Genomic DNA, 25,496 nt, shown 5'->3' on the forward strand with positions numbered 1-25,496 from the left:
GGGAACTATATATTTTTCTCATGGCCACGAGTTAAATGTGTAAACAACCTGCGCAACCATAGCAACCTGGAACACAGGCACGAGGGGCTACAAGAGAAAACAGACACCCATTTACAGAAATAGGCTACAGAAATACAGTCATAAAGTGAAGAATATTAATTAGATAAAGAAATATGGGAAATGAAGGGGAAAATAAAGCAAATAAATATACACAGGGTGCAATTTGTAGGGGGGACGGGGGGGATTTCCCTTCTGGTCTATGTATCCCTGCCTCTGCTGAATTATTTTTAAAACTCAGAAAAATGAACATGACTGTCCAATCAACCGTTAGACTGTGCTCGTGGCGCGCACTCAAGGATTGCATGCGCAAATGCGCCGGCGCACGCTGCATAATTACTTTATTATAGCTTAGATAAAGCGCAAAAGAAACTACGAGCAATGACCGTCGGTGTTCTGTTAAGTCATGAAATGACCAAACATGCGATTAAAGCTGCCTCAAAACTGTGCATGCATGTACTTGTTGACATGGTTTTAAAGCTATTGTTATCCCATTTGTTGGCCGTAAAACGTCCTAAAAATGCACATAAGTACACCAGGGAAATCTAACTTTTCTCGGTGGAGCATGCCCCCATACTCCCCTAGTAAACTACATTTTCTGACCTCGGTAATTATGAGACCCTGCGTACAGCACAGCTTATATTCTATCTAATGAAATCTGAGGTAAACGTGTATAAATAAATGGGACCAAACACGATTGAATGTAGAGGTTTGTGTCTCGTTATTCTATTAATAACTACCGATTGATTTTGCATTTCTATCAGAAATTAAGAATTATTAGTGTCATTGTAGTGCTGCAAATATCTGAGCTATATCTAATACTTCAAATCTCAAAGTTAAATCAGAATTTTTTTGTAAAAATGTTTCTGTAACTGCTGCCAAAAATAGTATAGCTCCACTGTGGTTTTTAACAAAAAAAAAAAAAAAAAACTTTTCAAAACATCCCCCCTGTTTTTTTTTTTCACAAATCGCACTCTGAATATACAGATGTAACTAATAATATAAAAATATTAAATAAAAAATAAACGATAAGTGAATTGATTTAAAAGACTGTTCGGTGGGATTAAAATGTACAACATTTAAACATTGATTTATAAATTTAATTCGAATGCTGTCTGCAACATCGCGCGCAATACAATATAATATGCACTATGTTAACATAAAAATTTCTTAATTCCGTTCTTTTTCTTAATTAAAAATATTATTATGGTATTGTCCATTTATGATCATTCCAGGTTGCTATGGTTGCGCAGGTTGTTTACTCATTTAACTCGTGGCCATGAGAAAAATATATCGTTCCCTCAACTTATGATCTCGAGGCCACGACATAAGGATGTTGTTTCCTCGACAAAACGATCTCGTGGCCGTTCCCACAAATTAATATCTTTGGCCACGACACATTATCACGTTCCCACGAGTTTAGTGTTGTGGCCACGACAAAACTAAGTGAACCGAACATGTCCCCTCCAGGTCACCGTACGAACCGTTACAAGTGAGAGAGGATTGGCTCTTCAAATTGAGGGGAAAGTTGATTGGTTGCTCCCACGTGTTTACTGTCCAATGGCATTTTACCACTCGATTGACAAATGGATAAAGAAAAGCATTTGGCAAACCGACAAAGAAAAGCAATTGGTAAATAGAGAAAGAAAAGCATTTGCCAAAATCTTTTAAAAAAAGCGATTTAAATGCACATTTAAAATTATTTACTAATGAACTTTTTATTGTTTTATTGATCTACATTTTAAAAAATTAATTAAATATCCCATTTCAAATTTGTCTATTTATTTAAACATTCAAAAAAGATTTTTTAAAATGTATTGTTTTATTGTTTTATTAAACTACATTTAAAAACAGGAATTAAATAAACAACTTTAAATATGTCTATTAATTTGCCCATATAAAAAGTGATTCATTTATATACATTTTTATGTTTGAATTATTAAATTAATTAATTGATCCTTCTTTTTATTTTTAAGTGGCACCCCTGGTCCTCCATATTTACATTTGCCAAAAATCAAAAAACAAACAAGCAAGCTCAGCCCAGGTGAGAAAAAAGTAACACAAAAGTATCGTAACGCCTTACTTTCTATTAAAAAAGTAACAATTAGTTACATTTTACTAGTTACATCATCAACACGACAGCCAGTGCCACAGTTCCTCAACAAACCGACCATACCGGCGTGATGAATACGATCCTCAATTGGACACGACCAGAACGCAGCCCTGAAGTATCAGCAGAGATCGAGTCGACTAGATCATCCATTGTGAAGGCCTCATCGACATGACAGCCAGTAACACAGTTCCTCAACAAACCGTCCATACCGGCGTGAGGAATACGATCCTCAACTGGATGGAACTGAAATAAATACTTTGATTGTTGCGATCCTATCAGACTTATGATAGCAACCTGATTCGTAACAAAGCACTGTTCGCCAGAGGAGAACTGGCCCACCAACTAAGCCTGGTTTCTCCCAAGGTTTTTTTTTCTCCATTTTAACACCTATTTTCCACTTGTTTGCCACCTGATGTCACCTGATGGAGTTTGGGTTCCTTGCCGCTGTCGCCTTTGGCTTGCTTAGTTGGGGACACTTGACATTTGACTTGACATTTGATATTCAACAGTATTCTTGACATTTATTCAACAGTGCTTTGATCTGCCTGTATTGACACTATTTTTGAAGAGCTGCTGTGCAGCCAAAATTATGTACCAGTTATCAATGTAAATTTGCTTTGACACAATCTGCATTGTAAAAAGCGCTATATAAATAAAGGTGACTTGACTTGACTTTTTATGGAGGAACGCAATATTGTAATGTATTACTTTAACATTCCCCAACACTGTTAATATATATTTTAAAATGTAATTTATTTGATTGATTTTTAGTCCACCTGACCCTTTAGAAATCTAATAATATGTCAGGAAACATTTCTTATGTTGAAAATGGATTTTCCTGCTTAATGTTTTAATGTAGAAAAACACTAACTTGTTCGAAAGTTACAGTAAACACTTTGAAAATGTTACAAAAGTATTTTTCCAGAAAAAAATATTTAAGCAGCCCAGCTGTTTTAAACATTAACGATAATAACCATTATTAATAACTGAGCGACAATAATAATTGATGATAATATCAGCATATTAAAATGGTTTCCGTGGCTGCTGAAAATTCAGCAAAATATATTACATTTATAATATTTTAAAATGCAGCTTTGATGAGCACATGCAACTTCTTTCAAAAACATAAAATATTCTTAATCCAAACTTTTGAATGGTAGTGTGTGTATATATATATATATATATATATATATATATTTGTTTCTTTCAGAGTTCAGGTGAGGTCATTTGAAATCTCATGGTCAGTGGTTTCATGGTTTTCTCATCCATACTCATTGCAACTTGACATTGAGGGCAGTTAAACATATCCGTTGCCTTACTTTCTGAAGCAGTTGTTAAATACTTTAGCTTAAAAAAATTGGGGCACTAAAAAAATTCCATGGTTCATGGGTTTTGCTTTTTATTTATTAATGGTGGGTGCATTTTGCTGGGTACATTATCCTGCTTACGCTTTCAGATGTCTACATTTCTAAGATGGATCCTTTGATAATGAGTATGATTGACAAGTCTACATGTCTTGCATTGAAATATCTAGACCTCAAGTAGAAGATGGATAGTAGGAGATGATTACACCAAGTGTCATTCTAGATTTGTGTGAAGTGCTTTGCTTTCAAGTTATTTTCAGCAAAATTCTTCATCAAGATTTTTCCACTAATCCTTGGATGAAACTCACAAAAACTGTCAAGGAAATGCTTGGGTCATATTTCACCCCAAAATCAAAAGAACACATGGGAAAATATATTCCGTTTATTTTAGTACCTTTGTTGTATTGTATCCATTGAGACATTCTTTTTTCTGACCGTATTCAACACTGCAGTAAATACAGTTGTAGTCATAAATTTACATATGAGTACACCTTGCAGAATCTGCAAAATGTGAATAATTGTAACCAAATAAGAGGGATCATTTTTTTTTTTTCCCTGACTCCTGAATAAGATATTTCACATTTTTACATACAGCCCACAAGACAAAATAATAGCTGAATTTATAAAAATGACCCTGTTCAAAACGTTACATGCCTTCTTATTACTCTTTGTCATTACTTGGATGATCCTTGACTGCTTTTTGTTTTGTGATGTTTTGTTCATGAGTCACTTGTTTGTCCCTAGCAGTGCCCACTGTGTCCTTCAGAAAAAAATCCTCCAGTTCCTCCACATTCATTGGTTTTCCAGCATTTCTATATATATATATATATATATATATATATATATATCTCTGTACCCTTTCCAGCAGTGACTGTATGATATTGTGATCCATCTTTTCATACTGAGGACAATTAAAAGACTCGAAATCGAAAATCGAACATTTTGTTACAAATACATTACTTGTTACATTGCTTCCATTCAGGGACGGACTGGGACTAAAAAAATGGCCCTGGACTTTGACTAGGCCCGGCCCAAAGCAATCGGCACGCAGAAACTCGACAACAACAACAACAACAACAATAATGCCTGGCATGAGTGTCACAAGACTTTAATTGTGGCTCATGATACTATACCATCCAAATTATAGCAATAGCACTGATGTTGACTAGATGTTGTGTTAAAAGCATATTATTCTAGATTAACTTGAGCAACGTTTCCACCGAAATTACCCGGAACAATTGTACCAGGAACTTTTCTCCCAGGAACTTTTTGTCCCCCCCAGACCTGTTGCCTTCTGCGTTTCCACGTGGTCTAAACTACTGTGAAGATTAGGCTAATTTGTCCGGTGACGTAGTACTGCGCGCAACTGTTTCTTCCTGTCAGTGACGGACCGTAATCATTCTTGTGCAACAGAAAAAGCAGTATGGAGGAGAATCAAGGAATGCTGCTTCTGCTCATGGTGTATTGGTTTACTAAAGAAATAATGAACCAAACGGCAGAAAACAGACGAGCACTGATAGTAAAGCGTATACAGAAAGCTCGTAATTCTCGATATAAAATGAGACAACGTGTCTTATCAGCAATTGCCGACATCGACCGTGAGATGGCTGGGACGAACACGCGCCATCGGGCAGAAAGAACAAGATTGGTAAGAAAACAATCAATCAAAATTATCCAGAGTTGTGAAGAATGTTATTATGGAATTTACTGCTGTGTGGAGTTGACCAATCAAATGCGGCGTGAATCCGACCAATCAAATGCGGCGTGAATCCGACCAATCAGCATGCTCAGCGCCTAGTCCCACCCCAGAAAGTTCCTGAACTTTGAAAAAGTACCACCTCACCATCAGGGACTTTTCTGAGGGGGAAATTTTACCCGGACCTTTTTTTAGTTCCTGGTTCCTGCGGTAGAAACACACCGAGTACCAGCCCAAAGTCCCTAGTTCCTGGGTAAAGTTCCTGCGGTGGAAACGGGGCTTTGAATACTCATATAGCGGCTTCAGTATCTAAATTCCGCATTTTTTTTTCTCTCGCCTTCTCAGCCCCACCCTTTTCTTTCCGTTTTTTACCCGCGGCCGCGTTATGCATATTGTTTGTTTGTTTCTATGCTTCTTCTATCTAACGTCTTTGCTGTTGGTTTCTTCCTACTCTTCCACTTCTTCTTTTCCTTACTTGGCGGCCACGGACAGTGCAGCTGGCATCCAACTTAAAGGTGCATTGCTGCCACCTACAGTACTAGGGCTGGGCGATATATCGAATGCTTTTGTCACGCGCATTTCGGCAGTAAAGCTGGTTCCCTGATTGCCGCTAAATCGCCATCACCTGCTTTCAAATGAAGCGGCATTTAATAGACAGAGCCGTAGTTCACTGACAAGCCACGCAATATCGCGTTCAATATCAACGGCGATTCATATCGACATTGAACGCGATATTGCGTGTCTTATCAGTGAACTACGGCTCTGTCTATTAAATGCCGCTTCATTTGAAAGCAGGTGATGGCGATTTAGCGGCAATCAGGGAACCGGCTTTACTGACGAAATGTGCGTGACAAAAGCATTCGATATATCGCCCAGCCCTATACAGTACTGGAGTGTGAAACAGATTAGTGCGGGGAAAAAAAACAGGTGATGACTGCGTGCGTGGCGGGTGGTGGGCCATCTGGCCATCCGGCCGTCCTGGAGTACCGGCCGTTCTGTGATTCTCCAGATCATTTGGCCAGTCCACCCCTGCTTCCATTGCTTAGTTAGTTCTGCAAGTTCTGCCCAACTCGCCTTTATAAGGTTGCTATGTCTTATTTGTTTGCACATAAGCTAGCTAGTGTTAAAGATGTAATACAATATGAATGCTGGTGTCATGGGTAAACCTTTAGGACTGGCTGGAGGTCAGAGGTCAGCCTGTGAGACACTGGCCACACGCGCAGCTATTCCATATATAGCTGTGACTGATTCATGATGCGTTACCTCTTTCTAGTTCTACATTCATGCTTTTGGCCTTTAAGTCAGCACTTTGGCACTCCTTCATAGAATCCAAGATCAAAATCACCACATGCCACAGATCAGCTGTAAGTGCTATCTTTGAACATGCAAAAAAATGTGAAATTCAAATGCGCCGCAGACACAGACCAAGTCATCTCAGTGCCACATTGAGCAGCTGATTGATTTTGTCGTAAATGCTCCATGAATTTCCACAGAGGCAACACTATTGTTCATTATCTACCTAGCTACTCACCAGGAGAAGCTGCTGGAAATAAGAATAACAAATAAGATGAGCTTGTGGGGGCGTTTAGAGGCCACAAGACCCGCGGCTGTTGATGTGCCCCTGCACACAAATCAGAGTACATTTCAATCAAAACCATTATGTTCCATTTCTCTTATTTAAAGTCTGCAGACTTAAACTGCGTCCTCCACTGTAGGCCTGCGCTTTTTAAAAGACGACTATATCTGCGTTCCGTCCTTTGATATTTTCTCCACGTGATGATTCTTACGACTGCGAATGAGATGATGGTGTGATAACTTTAGAGCATCCTGACAGTTTTACTGGTAAGCCGCTGCTGATCAGAAAATTGGATCTAAATAAGATTTCTATACAGACGCTCAGTGAGGCGGTGTTCAAACACAGGTGATATAGGCTACATTGTAAGAGTTTTTCAATTAAAACAAGCTTAAATGCGATGTCTCCCTTGTCCAGCAGCACCTGTTAATCAGACGTTTCCTTTTGTTGTGGCAGATTGGATGAGCCGCATCTTAATAACAGAGGTGGATCTGCTTAGGGAATATGGGAACCAAATTAAAAATGTCTGTTTAGAATATAAGAAAAACTATTTTCCCTGCACATCTGGGACTTACCTATATTGCAACAAAGATGGTTGTGTTTTGGTTATAATGAAAGATAAAAATAAATCAAAATATTAATTTTGTAGTGCATATACTGTTTGTTTAAAGGTGCAAATAAAAAATACATATGAAGCAATGAATAGTATTTTTGATATGGTAAAGAAGTGTCATTTCAGGGCCAAAAGTGGCATCAAAAAGTGTTCTGTTTTATGTGAATTGGACAAAATAACATTGGAAAAAGCCAATGGTTTGAATTTTGAGCCAGTTTATATAGTGCTATATAGTACCTCTATATAGTGCACATTTTCATGGGAAAACAATTTTAGAGTGGTGTACGAAATCAGTGGACATTCTTGAGGGCACTTATTCAGTCCCATAATACACCACAATAACAAGTGTTCAACCAATGTGCATGCAACGGCTAGATAATACGTCATGCACTGTCAGGTTCATGGTGAGCAAATTCTCACCAGAAGATGCCGTCCAGAGCAGAATCATATAAGACATTGTCACATTTACCGTTGTTCTGTGAATTTTTGAGGGTGAAATCCAGTGATTTCAATATGAATCCATGAAATCAGCGAGGTTGAAAAGATTTTGCCATGCAGATTTCTAATCTGGTTTATTTGGTCATGTAAATTTGCTGCTTTGACTATGTGATGATTTCAGATACTGTACAGTGCAAGAACATTTGTTTTGAACCTGTTTTTTTAATTTTTATTATTATTTTCAGGTTTTAAGTTTGACATAAATTTGGTCCCTTGTCGAGATCACATGACTAACTGAATTATTACACTTTTAGTTTGGGCAATAAGTTAATCATGGTTATCAAACAGCTCCCAGATATTGCTATAATTTCCACAGTCTATGCTTTTACATAATCAAAATGTGTAGGCCGACTTGTGAGGGTTGTTATAAGTACTGACTTCGGTACCATGTCAGTACTGAAATCTTAAAAATGTGACACATCAGCATTTCCCCGTAGCATTTTGAGCTCTGTTGAGTAGATTCTTAATCACCCCTGATTGGCCATTGTATTCAAATGCTCAGTAGATATGTCTGTGATTGGCTATAATGATCAGCTCTTCAAAAATATGTTGTAAATGACATCATTGACGCTTTTCACCGAGCACTTGCACAGATACACATGGAAGCACATGAAAGCAGGCGGATCTGTCTATCAGCAGATATATTAGGGATCCGCTGATAGATGCCTGTCTTCAAAGCCTCCCGTGTGTATCTGTGTAAGCTCTCAGTGAAGAGTGTCAAAGATGTCTATTTACAACATGTTTTTGATCATTTTAGCCAATCACAGACATATCTGTTGAGCACGTGAGCACAATGGCCAATCAGAGGTGTTTAATCCACTGTACCACCCGCGGTACACAAATCTTTCAAAAGAGACCAAAACCATGCATATACTCCAAATGGTTCAAGAACAGCATGCAATTTACTTTGGGTATGCCTTTTTTAGGCATTTTAGGCACACTTTACAGGAATCCTTAAGAATCCGCTCAACAGCGCTCAAAATGCTAGGGGGAAATGCTGCTATTATCACTTTTTTTTTTTTGAACATTAATGGAGAATCAGATTTTGCATGGAAATAATTCATAAAAGTTGTTTATTTTGTTTAAAAGTCTTATAAATGTAAGAGGTGGTGAGGGGGCCTTTTACCCCACACACGGCATGTAAAAGGCACACATTTTGCATTTTGAAAAGCGGATATTTAGGAAAGTGCTACGTCAAGTTTTTGTGCCACCTAGTGGTTTAGAGGAAATTAAAATCAAAGGCGCCTTTTGCCCCGTTGTGCCCTACTTTTTACAACCCTACTACTTGTAGGACCGTAAAGGGTTTAGGTTGATGTTTTGGACAGGACCTCAGTGTAGAAATGTAGAAATAATCAGTATGGCTTTTCAAATTTAGTAGAGGCTCGAGGGATGCATCAATTTCTTGCTTGTATTTAAAAGGGTAAAAACCTGTTGGCAAGGCCTCCAAAAGACATTTGCATGGAACTCTAGACAAATGTATGCTGCCAAACCACCTGTAAGCGTTCAGCTTTATTCGACCATCTGTGCAAGCGCATTCAGCTGATTTTGAGAAAGGTTATAAGGTCATTTGCTTATTTTAAATAGCACATTCAAGCTTTAATCTGTTTTTCTTATGTGATTATAAATAATTATGAATACTATAATTAACAAAGCAGCATGTTACATCCAGATGCCTTGCCTGTCCCTTTGTGTATCTCACAGGTTCTTGGTGTGAACACATTTAATTAGTCATTATTATAATAACACATAGACGCAAACGTGCCCACATGCACACGCACGCATGTCTGACTCCATTACTGTCAGAGCACCCATGAGAGATCGGCAGTCAGCATTAAACCGGTGATGAAATCTTTCATCACTGCCTTATTGATGTAGTTGTACTTGTGGGATTTTATTTGCTACCAAACCTCTCCTGCAAACAAACTTAATGAGACGACGTTTCAACACTTGCTTTGCTTCTGATAGCATTTCAAAACACGGGAACTCCCTCTAGCCCTCTGTCTGGATGCATCTGCTACCTGAATAAACTCTAGTTATCGGCAAGCTAAACTGACAGCTGAAGCCCACTGCTTGCTGTGTATGTTTGGGAGCTGTTTTTCTTCTCTTTCCAGTTGCCAAAGAACATTGTTTGGATGGAAAATGGAATCAAACGTTTATGTTTTTCACCTTGAGGTGCTTTCTGTGTGGTAGCTAAATCATTGGTTATTCTTCATGATTAATTGTATGCAGTGCCACACTCCATCAGCAGTCTGCTAGAAGTTCATTCATCACTGCCGTAGTCTTGCAATGCAACTGGCCTTGTTATTACAATGTAATTACATTGTAATTAGATGTTGTTAAGCTTTGTTTCATTGCAAATGCTCTTGTCCATAACAGAGACAGTGCATGAGAGAGAACGGCAAGTTTGAAACGAGCTAAATGTGTGAGAGAAGCTGTGCTTATGTCTTAAAAGTGACGTCTTGCTGTAAACGTTATACGTTTATGGGCAGCTGTCTCAGCAATGTTACATACTTGAACAGTTTAAGCGATGATTAAAACCACTATTCCATAAGTGTATAAGTGTAGCTGTGATACTTGACATAGAAGGCACTTTCAAACAAAGCTGCTGGTCAGGGCAGAGAGTCCGTTGAACGCGTTGTGAAATCTGTGAGGAAATATTTTGTTCTCATGCAATAAATGTTAAATGTGACTGCACTTTCTTTGTGGACCATAAAACGGGTGAAAAAATACCATAGATATACACTGCACACTTGATTTTTGAGACCTAGATAGCGATACATAGAAAGGAAGAGCTACCATACTAGCTGAGCTACTACAGTATGTGCTCAATACACTTACTGATAAAGACGAGAGATTGCTCTGTTTGTACACTGAGCCATATAAGATTAGTCTGTTTTATCACTGACATCACCTAAGGATATGAATGCAAAATGCCATAAGAAATCTCAAAAAGCCTTTGACTGCTGGGGCTCGATGAGACATTCTTTTCATCTCCAATGGACTTGCTAAGGTATTCAACAGAGTTTATTTAATTTAGGGCTCAATGCTTGGTGGATTGAATTCTGTAGTTTTTTATAGTCTGGTAAAAAGAAGGGACAGTTCAGCCTTGGGCGGCATATCTTTGCTTTTGTTCATTGGAGATGAGGTCAGGTCTCACATGTTTATATCCTAAGGTCTTCTTTTGATATATGCTTGATGTCATCACTCTAAACACATCTCATTTGGCTTTGGAAAGATGGGGACATGCTCTTTTGAGTTTAATATATGATCACATTTATTCCATGATTATATTCTGAACTGTATAATTATTTTTTTTAATTGCAGTCCTTCTACTGAATGTGAATACTGTACATTTAAGTACAAATCTAAGGTTGCGGTAGAGAATATGTCCAGTGCTTGAACAGCATTCACATTTGGTTTGTGCTTATCAGGCCATAGTGGATTGAAACACATTAAAGACCTTGAATCTGTGTGTTGTGTTCCAATGGAGAATATAATGTTTCCTGTATGTGTTTCATGCTGTCACAGGGATTTCAGTGGCTTTGCAGTTATGAACACCTGAGCTCAATTCCACAGGGGGGAAGTGGTCGATATGTCTTTACAGGCCACTGTGTAAAACAAGGAGGTGTTGGGATGCAGTCAACCTTTTGTTTTAAGGGGTCATGACATGTTGGGGCTATAAGCAATGCTCTGACATATAAAAAGCTTTAGGATATTTACAGGCAGAAAAAAGGCTGAATTTGTGAGTGATATTTGATCCTGTATGTTTTGATAAATAATAATAAAAAAATAATAATTGAAATAATGAATGTGTAACACACCATATATGAAGTCTCTATTGATTTAAGACAACACAGGAGCACTTTGTTTAATGGAGCAAATGTGTTTTTGTTAAGTATGAGAACATCGTGAGTGCTTTTTGCATTATTGAAAAAAACTAATAATTCTGATTAATTATTGAATAATGCTTTCATTGATTCATTGAGATGTATCGGCCAATAATCGGTATCAGTTGATAAAATATTATTTTCACTGTATCAGCAAATGGCCCATTGTTTAAAAACAGCCGATGATCAGGGCAGATTATATCCTGTCAATCAAAAAGGTGTGGACTGCGTCAGTCAGCAACTCATACTGTGTGTGAAGAAAACCTGTCGTGTGTTGAATTTCGGACAAGTTAACCCTTAAATGCAAGACTGTTTCGTCAATCATTCTTACATATTCGGGTCTTTATCGACCCGTATCTATATCTAACACGGAAGGATCTCTACCTGTCGCGATAATATAAAACTCCTCTGATATTACAATAACAATTACAGAAGAATAAAATAAATCATATTTTGTTACCTTTTGGAGCTTGAAAGGGGCTCCGTTTGAACAGATGTTTTATGCCATCATCACTGTCCATGTCAGAGCTCATTTGCCAGTAAATTCAGCAAATAATAGGCTAGTTTTATGTTTGAGGTCACGAATATAAGCCCATTCGCAACCTCAAACGTATTCTCAAAACTATATACTTTTCAGCATCTTCAAAATCAATATTTCGATCGCTAACCGCTTCACCAGATTCATCCTGTAACAGTTACAGACATATTTGATTGTGTTCAGTACTTGTTCTGCAGTAAATCGCTGAGACTTTTCATGTTTTTCTTATTTCGTTTTCTGTCTAAATGAGTCGTCACTTCAGCATTGTGTATCAGACATTGCCACCTTGTGGAATAAAGGTGAATTGCACTTATTCCGTCATCTAAGATTCTATTATTGTTGTGCAGAAAAAATATATGTACACTCATACACACCTCGGGTCGTTTGCGACCCTATACCATTTTTACAAAAAATGAATACAAAAAAAGGCATTCTTTTATAATTTTATGATTTTTTTTTTCTTGATATATTCTTTATAATGAATTGATTGAAGAATACCAAGAAGGTTGATGTCTAACTTTAAAAAATGAACAAGGAGGAGGGTAATGAATGACGTCCCGGGTCACTAAAGACCCGAGGTATGCATTTAAGGGTTAATGCTACAATAAAGCATTAACAGTTTAAAAAGCAGGCTGTATTTGACCCTATGAATCACCCGTAGTTCAAGCCAGGTTAAACATTATTTGTAGCGCGCCTCCTCTCCAATAATCTCAAAGACCTTTCTGTTTTGTTACTTCTGACAAGAACATAGGTCTCATCTTTAAAATCCTGTCCATTTTATCACGAAATTCAAAAAATAAATGGTGTTTGAGTCCAACTTTAAGCGGCAGCGTGGAGAGTGAGTCTTTTCTTCCATTTTAATACAGTTATATCTCAAAAAACATGCATGAACATCAGAAGGTATGTTGAAAGATACAGTAAAACTTACTGAAATGTTTAATTTTTTCATGTAATTGCTCAATTAGTGTTTAAATAAAAAGACAAGTGCTTATGAAAACTACCTTATGTGCAACTGAGTTGTATACAAACATTTTTATTTGAATATAATCATTGTATCGAAAAATAATAGCTCTGTTGCAAATTTTAACCTCTAATATTATAGTTTACTGGATGGGAGGGTTTCCTGTATAGTTTGCAGCATTATTTGGGAGAGTTTTTTTTCCTTAAGAAAAAAAAAAAGTATTGCTGCATCTCTAATTGTTTTCTATGTTCTTCATGTTTGTACTCATGCCGCCATCTTATTGGCCGATATGATGCATTATATGTATGTGTATCTATAGTGTATGACCTTATTCATTGTTTAAAAAGCCAAGATTATAAAAAATGTGATCTAATAGATTTAAGTTTGATTAATTGCACAGCCTTAATGGGAATAATGAAAAATTCAATACATGAACAAAACAAAATTACATCAAATACCATTGTCATTTGTTCTCATAAGTGCTTACCATGCCCATTTTTAAAAAAATATATATATATTTGAGCTGAATTTCATTGGGTGAACCTTACATTGTGGTTGTGTGTTTTTGAATTAGTTTAGGGATTATTGTATCTGCTGGTAAATGATGTATCGGTAGCGGTGAGCAGGCTTCTGGATTTCACTGATTACACACTGGAGCAGCAATCTGTGCAGTCAAGGTTACAGATAAGGATTAAACACGTAACCAGCGCAATAATGCTGCATGGAATGCAGGGCGAGCGAACGCCCAGCGAATCATGCGTGACCGTCACTGCTGCGAGCAGAGTCACAAGCACGTTTGATGGAAATGTTGATATCAGATCACAGCGGAGAGACGAAATGCGGCCCCTTCTCGCACGACAGCACGCTTCAATCCACGCACGTGTGTGGTACCATACCTGACGTGGAACAAAATGCCAAATATGTGTCGTTAAGCACACAGGAGATGCACATTAATTAGGTCATTGCAAACTGCGGCACTCTAATTGCAGCATTGTGATTCTTAATTGCGGAATTTTTGGAATCTGTTTAGGAGGCTAATGCCCGAGACAGCTGGTATGCACACATTTTCCGCTTTCCTTTTTTTCCCCTTCCTCATTTTTTTTCATTATTCCATCCTCTGGGACAACGTCCAACTCACAGTATGGGTCCTTTTCACCATGTTTTCCTAAATGATGTGTTTCTGAGTGTGTGTGTGTTTAGAGGAAAAGAATATTAAAATTTCTGTGTTTGCCTGTGAATAATTCTGCACACATGCTTGTGTATGTATGTGTGTGCACATATCTGTAGGGTCATTTTGAGTGCACCTATGCCTGTGTGTGTCTGTGAGGTTATTTTAACCCCATTTTAATAATTCATGCACACACAAAAATCCAACTCCCTTTGGTTTTTACATATAATTATACTTTTAAGAAAAAGCATGGCAATAGATTTTATTTATTTATTTATTTATTTTTTGGTCCATTTTTCTCTCTTTATGTTAAATGCGGAACTGATTTGACATTTGTTTCACTTGGTAAATAAAAGATAAATTAGGTGTTTACAAGCAGTTTAAAGTGATAGTTCACCTAAAAATGACAATTCTGTCACCATCTATGACAGAAAGAAAATCAAATGTGTTTCGAAAGATGTGAGGCTGAGTAAATGATGACAGAACTGTCTTTTTTTTTTTTTTCTCCATTTGAACTGTTTCTTTATTTCTACTTGGGATGGTTAATGCGACTCCACTAATATATTTTTAGCTGATCAATGCAAACTGAAATTCCCTGGAGAAGATGCCTATGTTTAGCAAGAGGATGCTGATCTTGGTCGATTCTTGTTTGTAATGGTGGGTGTTAAAAAGCCCTCCCAGTGCGGCAAGATCCCTCTTTTTTATGCTTTATAGATTGTTCTTTGTTTGAACTCTTGCTGTTTCAGATATTCGTTTTATCATTGACATCTACCATTGAGACAGTTTTAAAATAGCTCGCCATCAATTTGTTTACTTCAGGTCTGCTATATGAGATGCCTTTCATCTGGACCGAAATGAGAGAAAAAATGTCATTGAATTTGTAATTAATGCAGAATGTTGTCTCAAACTATTAAAAGAGTACACTGTAAAAAAAAAAATCCCAGTAAAATTTACGGTAAAAAAACGGCAGCTGTGGTTACCAGAACTTTACCGTAAAACATACAGTAGCAACGTAAAAAAAAATCTGTTAAATTTACGGTAAAATAACGTATTTCATTAACTGATATAATGTTAATTTACCAACCTAATGAAGTACTAATATCTGTTTTGTACCTTTATAATACACTGACAGTCACCAATCACAGTGGTGATAAGAGTCACATGATGAATCAAAGTTCATCACAAGCAGATTTTCCTCAAGCTGAGAAGGACAACACTAACATAGAAGGTGCACACAGTGTCATTCACACACACACACTAAACACCATCATGGTAACATGCATGAAATTTTAAAAATGCAATAAACATTAATTTAACAACATTAGATGTAACATAAAACCCTAATGTACATACCTGATTACAAAAAAAAAATGAGAAAAACTAAGAAGAAACAGTTATTTCAACGAAAATATATCAAATGTGAAGTGTCACGCAGGGAATTGTGGGAATGTCAATTTACAGTTTTTCACTGTAAATTTTACAATGAAAAGTTATTTTTCACTTCCAAAAACTGTGAATTTAATGGTATTTTACCGTAAAATTACATTAACTGTACCGTTAGATCTATTACAGTTATTCACCGTATTTAGTACGGAAACTTTTTCTACAGTGTAGACAAAAACTTCATTTAACAGGTTGTACGATGATATTAGTGCACTGTAAAATTCACCCTAACATTGTTTTCAAAGTTTTAAAAAAGGAGTGTTTTACCTATTTATATGCTTTATTGTCTATCTTTTTAATTATATATAACATTTACTAGCAAATAGTAATTTTTTTCAGTGTGATACAACTGTTCTGAAATCTGAATAATGGCAAAAAAAGGCCTCTGTAAAAGAATGTAAAGAACTTTAAATAGTTTATTATTTTTTATATTTTATATCAATTTAATGAATGTATATTTGTTCTTACTGTTTATTTATTACTGTTATTTTATCAAAACTGATTCACTACTTATTTGGAAAATTTGTAACACCAAATCAATGTCATGTGGTGCGACCATCATACAAAAAAAAACAAAAAAAAAAAACAAAAAAAAAAACAGGATGATGATATAGTGATGATCTTTGCAGACCCTCATAACTACTGTATGTCAAGGTCAATTATTTTTATGACATTTTCAGGTTGTAAAATGTCATGTGGTGCAACCCAAAAACGTAATGATTACATTGAAAAATGTATCAGGTGTAAGTAAAATACTTTATTACTACTATTTATTTGAGGGTTAAAATTTGAGACATTAAAAATGATATCAAGTTTTTCAAAACCTTATAAAATCAACATTAATACAAAGAGTACATTTTAAGAACCTGCCAAATGTGTTTTAAAACAAATTTTTGAAAAGATTTTTTCTTTTTCTTTATTGTGAACACTATTGTTTGTCATTGACCCTTAAATTCTGTCTTTTACAGAAATTGATGATCCACTATGGCTACGTTGCGCTTTGGGCAGCACATCATAAAGTCCTCTGCTGTGTTTTTGAAGACGGAGTTATCCTTCGCACTAGTCAACCGAAAGCCGGTCGTGCCTGGCCGTATCCTTTTCAGGTTTACCATAGTGACTGGGGTATTACCCTGAGGTGAAGCAAGGTAGGATTTTCTGTCTGTCTTTCCCCTCTCGTCTCTGTTTACTGTGGAATATAGTGAATATAGAGCAGTTCTGTTGCTCCCTGCTGTTGCTCAACAAGAGTTTGCTGGGGGGGGGTTAAAGTTCGGTCTGACATTAGCATTAGGCCATATAAGCAAATGTTTATGATAGAACCCAGCAGAACAGGTTATCTGTGGGAAGAAAGTTTTGGACTGGCTGAAAGTTTTTCCGATATACCTGAAGACTTTTAAGAAGATTGCTTCTAAGTAATGGGGTACTTTTTATCCCTGTGTGCACCAAACCCATCTGGTAAGTTTGATGCCAAAAAGATTTTTTAGTTTCATCTGACCATAGAAGCCAGTCCCGTTTGAAGTTCCAGTAGTTTCTGAAAACTTAATATGCTGGAGTTTTTTAGGCATTCTGACCCAATACTCAATTAATTTTCCAGCTGTGATCCTTGGAGAGTCTTTGGCTACTCAAACTATCCTCCACACTGTGCATTAAGAGAATATAGACACAATTCCTGGCAGATTCATATTTCTTTATAGGTGCCGTAGAACGTCTTTTTAAAAGATGTAATATAAGTCTAAGGTGTCCCCTGAATGTGTCTGTGAAGTTTCAGCTCAAAATACCCCATAGGTTTTTTTAATTTATTTTTTTAACTGCCTATTTTGGGGCATCATTAAATATGAGGCGATTTAGGCTGCAGCCCCTTTAAATGCTCACGCTCCCCGCACCCGGAGCTCGCGCTTGCCTTTAACAGCATAAACAAAGTTCACACAGCTAATATAACCTTCAAAATTGTTCTTTACAAAGTGTTCGTCATGCAGCATGTCTAATCGCGTAAGTATGTTATTTATTGGGATGTTTACATTTGATTCTGAATGAGTTTGATAGTGCTCCGTGGCTAAAGCTAACGTTACACACTGTTGAAGAGATTTATAAAGAATGAAGTTGTGTTTATGAATTATACAGACTGCAAGTGTTTAAAAAATGAAAATAACGACAGTCTTGTCTCCGTGAATACAGTAAGAAACGATGGTAACTTTAACCGCATTTAACAGTACATTAGCAACATGCTAACGAAACATTTAGAAAGACAATTTACAAATATCACTAAAAATATCATGATATCATGGATCATGTCAGTTATTATTGCTCCATCTGCCATTTTTCGCTATTGTTCTTGCTTGCTTACCTAGTCTGATGATTCAGCTGTGCACATCCAGACGTATTGCCCTTGTCTAATGCTTGAACATGAGCTGGCATATGCAAGTATTGGGGGCGTACATATTAATGATCCCGACTGTTACGTAACAGTCAGTGTTATGTTGAGATTCGCCTGTTTGTCGGAGGTCTTTTAAACAAATGAGATTTATATAAGAAGGAGGAAACAATGGTGTTTGAGACTCACTGTATGTCTTTTCCATGTACTGAACTCTTGTTATTTAACTATGCCAAGATAAATTAAATTTTTAATTCTAGGGCACCTTTAATTATTGCCCTGATGATGGAAATGGGGATTTTCAATGTGTTAGCTTTTTTTCTTACAGCCATTTTCTATTTTGTGAAGCTCAACAGACTTTTGCTGCACATCAGAACTATATTCTTTAGTTTTATGGATGATAAGGGAATTTGGCCTTTGTGCTTCCTCATATTTATACTACTGTGAAATAGGAAGTCATGTCTGGACAATTACATTTGTGCTAAAAAATGTAAATATGAAGGGCAATATACTTCAGATATATTTCACTCATAAAAAATTGTAGGGGTGCCAAAGAATTTCTAATTGCAGACAGTGTGTATTAAAGAAAAACATGTATGTCATCATTTATCACACACATTAGTTGTTTTTTTTAAATTCAGTTATATAAAATAAAAAAATATGCAATTAATCATGCCCCTTACAAATAGGGTGACCACCCGTCCCGGATTTTGAGGGACAGTCCCGATATTAGGAGCTTTGTCCCGCAAGACGCAAATAGTGTCCCGCATTTCAGTTATGTCTGTATTATTATTTTTTCATACCAGAAATTACAAAACCACAATAAGAAATTTAATAAAACCTGTGACTGGCATTGAAAAATCTATTTGTGCACCCATCATGTTCTAGCTGTGAAAATAACCTACCAACGCAATCATAGAGAGAGGTTTTGACTGAGTGAACAGTCAAAGGAATAAGTGCTGGGCTCATCTGTTGGTAAAAGTCGGTAAACACAGCTACACCAGCAAGGATTTCATCTTACATACTGGATAAGAACCTCAAGAGCTGCTCAAAGCTGCCCAAATTGATGATTTAAAGCTTGTAATCTTCCATTCTGATGGCAAATATTTCACCCACCCACGGAAAAAGTCGAGCACCTATGGAAAAACAAGAGATATTCTCCATTGTAACCAATAAAAAAAACTTGATTGCAACTTTCAGACACGACTTTCTACTCACGTTAATAGATCAATAGCCAGGTGGTCACCCTACTTACAAATTGACTTATAAAGCCACTTTTTGCAATATCTATTCAGTGCTTTACTTTACCTCAATAATGTAATGTCTGTAGATTACACTACATTTGACAACTTTTCTCAGTTGAAAGCCTATAATTTTGATACTCCAATTTTGTGCACTTCTTTAAATCTTGCGGGCACAAGTTGTACTCTTTCCCAAGCTTGATTCAGTTGCATGCAACACAAAAAGCAAAATGCTGTGAATCATCATAAGATGCTCCTTCATACATTCTCCTCTTTTTTTGCTTTGCTTCAAAAAGAAAGCGGATACTTTTTTTTGCCTATTAATCTTAGTGCTCAACGTGCAAACGCAAACCTTGCATACATTTGCATGATTTCCATTGCTGATTTGTTTGAATAATGTCCTTATTCTCTTTTTGAAATAGCAATAAGTCCTTGGCATTGAGGCAAAAGATCTTCAAGTGCTGCTCTGTCTTACGTAAGCTGCTATGTTTAGATTAACTTTTGATGGAAAGCCATTTTTCACAGCATTATAGGCCACTGCAGCACAATCCTAAAACCCAACAAGAAGCAGCAGTGTTTGGAGGGCATAAACAATACATTAGCATTATTTAATTGTTACTCTTGCAGTCCAAGCGGCATGAAATATTATGGCACTGCCAAGAAGTAAGTCACATGAGAGCAAAAGGGCAAAGCTGCTGTTTTGTATAAAAGAGGCCTATAGAGTTCACCTAATGTTTAATCCTAACATTTAATAGAAATGCAGCAATGACATGTTTATCAATGTAATTTATAATGCATTGCTATATTATCAATATACCCATATACCCCAATTCAGTGCTACAACTTGGTTTCATATATTGTATGTTATGATAAGTGTGACTTTAAGGTATATCCCAGGTTCAATACAACTTCAGCTCAATCAACTGCATTTTTTTATAATGTTGATTACCACAAAAAAAAAATATGTAAATTTAAATGCAAGAAATGTTGGCTAACAATGAATGAATGAATCTATGTATGTATGTAGTGTATGTGAGGCTTTTAAAATGGAAGTAAATGGGCTAATTTTTAAATGGGGTAAAATCTATGTTAATCCAAATAAAAATATTTCTTTCTAAAGCCCCATTCGGATGACAGTTGTTTCTCATAGGAATGTAAGCTATTTAAAAAATTTACAGGCACTACTGCCATCCGAATCCAGAATGTTAGTGTTTTTCTCCCACCACCCACGTAAAAATCCCTGGGCAAATTACCTTCTGTTTTTTTTTTTTTTTTTTTTTTGACAAACACCAAAGTCGTGTGGTAATTTAATTGTCATTTGAATCCATATCTCTGAGTTTACAAGAGGAGATCAATTCAAAATTCACAGTTTAAATACTTTTTGACCACTGTGGAACACCGTATGATAACTGTTACGATTCACTGTAATTTGCATGCATTTTAAATATGTACACAATATGAAATGCTGGGAAGTATTTACGAGAACGATATTTCACCACCGCTCTACCTCAGCGAAAGGAGAAAGAGGGAAAAATCACATAGGCTACACATTTGAAATGGACCATTACAGCAATACCATTTTAAAATGTATTATATACAATTATGTACATTAAAAATATAAACCAAACATCTATGTTCACCTCTTGTAAATAAGAAGCTGCATTAACTTATTTCCATGACATCCATCATTTTTGAGATAAAATGCAAAACCATTTCAACTATAGCTTATTATTAAATTAAATATGAATTTATTTGTATTATTCCAAGCATAGCCTATTACATTTTATTTACAGCAGACGATCATACGACCATGTGAGCGGCGAGTTGCCGGATCACTAAATTGGCTCCTCCTCTGTGAATAAATCGCCATCTGAATGCATGAGTTTTCTCATTTAACACAATAATGACTTTAAATGATCTTTTGGGGTATTTTCTCAGCCAGAATTGATGTGTGTGATTCATTTTGAAAGGCATTAACAAAACAAACACTGCTGCTTTTCATACAATGTGCGTAATTACCCATCATACATTGTGATACAGCCTTTTTGTTGCTCTGTTGGGTCAGATTGTTTTCCAACCATAAGCCACCTGCTCCAGAATTTGTTTTCAAGGTGGCTGAGATCAGCATTGTTTGATTTTCGCCTGATCTTAAACTGATATTTTTGGTGCGGATCCAAGTGCAGTCATGTTCATATATGTCTAAACTACGGTGGCCCAGTAGTGCACAACACAACGAAATTAAAAAAGCAAACATAAGTTCACAACACAACGAAATAAAGCCACAACACAACGAAATCGAGCCACAACACAACGGAATAAAGCCACAACACAACGGAAACGAGCCACAACACAACGGAAACAAGCCACAACACAACGGAATAAAGCCACAACACAACAGAATAAAGCCACAACACAACGGAAACGAGCCACAACACAACGGAAACAAGCCACAACACAACGGAATAAAGCCACAACACAACAGAAACAAGCCACAACACAACGGAATAAAGCCACAACACAACGGAATAAAGCCACAACACAACGGAATAAAGCCACAACACAACGGAATAAAGCCACAACACAACGGAATCAAGCCACAACACAACGGAAACGAGCCACAACACAACGAAATAAAGCCACAACGCAACGAAATCGAGCCACAACACAACGGAATAAAGCCACAACACAATGGAATAAAGCCACAACACAACAGAATAAAGCCACAACACAACGGAAACGAGCCACAACACAACGGAAACGAGCCACAACACAACGGAATAAAGCCACAACACAACGGAAACAAGCCACAACACAACGGAAACAAGCCACAACACAACTGAATAAAGCCACAACACAACGGAATCGAGCCACAACACAATGAAATAAAGCCACAACACAATGGAATAAAGCCACAACACAACGGAAACAAGCCACAACACAACGGAAACAAGCCACAACACAACTGAATAAAGCCACAACACAACGGAATAAAGCCACAACACAACGGAATAAAGCCACAACACAACGGAAACGAGCCACAACACAACGGAATAAAGCCACAACACTACGGAATCAAGCCACAACACAACGAAATCGAGCCACAACACAACGGAAACGAGCCACAACACAACGAAATCGAGCCACAACACAACGGAATAAAGCCACAACACAACGAAATCGAGCCACAACACAACGGAATAAAGCCACAACACAACGAAATCGAGCCACAACACAACGGAAACAAGCCACAACACAATGAAATAAAGCCACAACACAACGAAATAAAGCCACAACACAATGAAATAAAGCCACAACACAACGGAATAAAGCCACAACACAACGGAATCGAGCCACAACACAACGAAATCGAGCCACAACACAACGGAAACAAGCCACAACACAATGAAATAAAGCCACAACGCAACGAAATCGAGCCACAACACAATGGAATAAAGCCACAACACAATGAAATAAAGCCACAACACAACGGAATAAAGCCATAACACAACAGAATAAAGCCACAACACAATGGAAACGAGCCACAACACAACGGAATAAAGCCACAACACAATGGAATAAAGCCACAACACAACGGAATAAATCCACAACTCAACGGAATAAATCCACAACTCAACGGAATAAAGCCACAACGCAACGAAATCGAGCCACAACACAACGGAAACAAGCCACAACACAATGAAATAAAGCCACAACACAACGGAATAAAGCCACAACACAACGAAATCGAGCCACAACACAACGGAATAAAGCCACAACACAACGAAATCGAGCCACAACACAACGGAATAAAGCCCCAACACAACAGAATAAAGCCACAACACAACGGAAACGAGCCACAACACAACGGAAACGAGCCACAACACAATGAAATAAAGCCACAACACAACGGAATAAAGCCATAACACAACGAAATAAAGCCACAACACAATGGAAACGAGCCACAACACAACGGAATAAAGCCACAACTCAACGGAATAAATCCACAACTCAACGGAATAAAGCCACAATGCAACGAAATCGAGCCACAACACAACGGAAACAAGCCACAACACAATGAAATAAAGCCACAACACAACGGAATAAAGCCATAACACAACGAAATAAAGCCACAACACAACGGAATAAAGCCACAACACAACGAAATCGAGCCACAACACAACGGAATAAAGCCACAACACAACAGAATAAAGCCACAACACAACGAAATCGAGCCACAACACAACGGAATAAAGCCACAACACAACAGAATAAAGCCACAACACAACGGAAACGAGCCACAACACAACGGAATAAAGCTACAACACAACGGAATAAAGCCACAACACAACAGAAACAAGCCACAACACAACGGAATAAAGCCACAACACAACGGAAACAAGCCACAACACAACGGAATAAAGCCACAACACAACAGAATAAAGCCACAACACAATGGAATAAAGCCACAACACAACGGAATAAAGCCACAACACAACGGAAACAAGCCACAACACAATGGAATAAAGCCACAACACAACGGAAACAAGCCACAACACAACGGAATAAAGCCACAACACAACGGAATAAAGCCACAACACAACGGAAACAAGCCACAACACAACGGAAACAAGCCACAACACAACTGAATAAAGCCACAACACAACGGAATAAAGCCACAACACAACGGAATAAAGCCACAACACAACGGAAACGAGCCACAACACAACGGAATAAAGCCACAACACTACGGAATCAAGCCACAACACAACGAAATCGAGCCACAACACAACGGAAACGAGCCACAACACAACGGAATAAAGCCACAACACAACGGAATCGAGCCACAACACAACGAAATCGAGCCACAACACAACGGAATAAAGCCACAACACAACGAAATCGAGCCACAACACAACGGAAACAAGCCACAACACAATGAAATAAAGCCACAACACAACGGAATAAAGCCACAACGCAACGAAATCGAGCCACAACACAATGGAATAAAGCCACAACACAACAGAATAAAGCCACAACACAATGGAAACGAGCCACAACACAACGGAATAAAGCCACAACACAATGGAATAAAGCCACATCTCAACGGAATAAATCCACAACTCAACGGAATAAAGCCACAACGCAACGAAATCGAGCCACAACACAACGGAAACAAGCCACAACACAATGAAATAAAGCCACAACACAACGGAATAAAGCCATAACACAACGAAATAAAGCCACAACACAACGGAATAAAGCCACAACACAACGAAATCGAGCCACAACACAACGGAATAAAGCCCCAACACAACAGAATAAAGCCACAACACAATGGAAACGAGCCACAACACAACGGAAACGAGCCACAACACAATGAAATAAAGCCACAACACAACGGAATAAAGCCATAACACAACGAAATAAAGCCACAACACAATGGAAACGAGCCACAACACAACGGAATAAAGCCACAACACAATGGAATAAAGCCACAACTCAACGGAATAAATCCACAACTCAGCGGAATAAAGCCACAATGCAACGAAATCGAGCCACAACACAACGGAAACAAGCCACAACACAATGAAATAAAGCCACAACACAACGGAATAAAGCCATAACACAACGAAATAAAGCCACAACACAACGGAATAAAGCCACAACACAACGAAATCGAGCCACAACACAACGGAATAAAGCCACAACACAACAGAATAAAGCCACAACACAACGAAATCGAGCCACAACACAACGAAATAAAGCCACAACACAACAGAATAAAGCCACAACACAACGGAAACGAGCCACAACACAACGGAATAAAGCTACAACACAATGGAATAAAGCCACAACACAACAGAAACAAGCCACAACACAACGGAATAAAGCCACAACACAACGGAAACAAGCCACAACACAACGGAATAAAGCCACAACACAACAGAATAAAGTCACAACACAACGGAATAAAGC

At 37.5% G+C, this 25,496-nt stretch overlaps 1 protein-coding gene across 5 annotated transcripts in view; it reads left to right on the forward strand.

The window, feature by feature from the left end:
• fhit (fragile histidine triad diadenosine triphosphatase) overlaps positions 1-25,496 on the forward strand; it is a 469,579-nt gene that overhangs the window by 127,519 nt on the left and 316,564 nt on the right. For all 5 annotated transcript variants that reach the window (XM_067387473.1, XM_067387476.1, XM_067387472.1 and 2 more), the window contains exon 3: positions 16,880-17,001. In XM_067387473.1, the coding sequence (XP_067243574.1) occupies positions 16,896-17,001 (106 nt within the window). In that variant the 5' untranslated portion in view covers positions 16,880-16,895. The remainder of the gene's footprint in view (positions 1-16,879; positions 17,002-25,496) is intronic.

Source organism: Chanodichthys erythropterus, chromosome 6, assembly GCF_024489055.1.
Source record: "Chanodichthys erythropterus isolate Z2021 chromosome 6, ASM2448905v1, whole genome shotgun sequence".
Taxonomy (NCBI): domain Eukaryota; kingdom Metazoa; phylum Chordata; class Actinopteri; order Cypriniformes; family Xenocyprididae; genus Chanodichthys; species Chanodichthys erythropterus.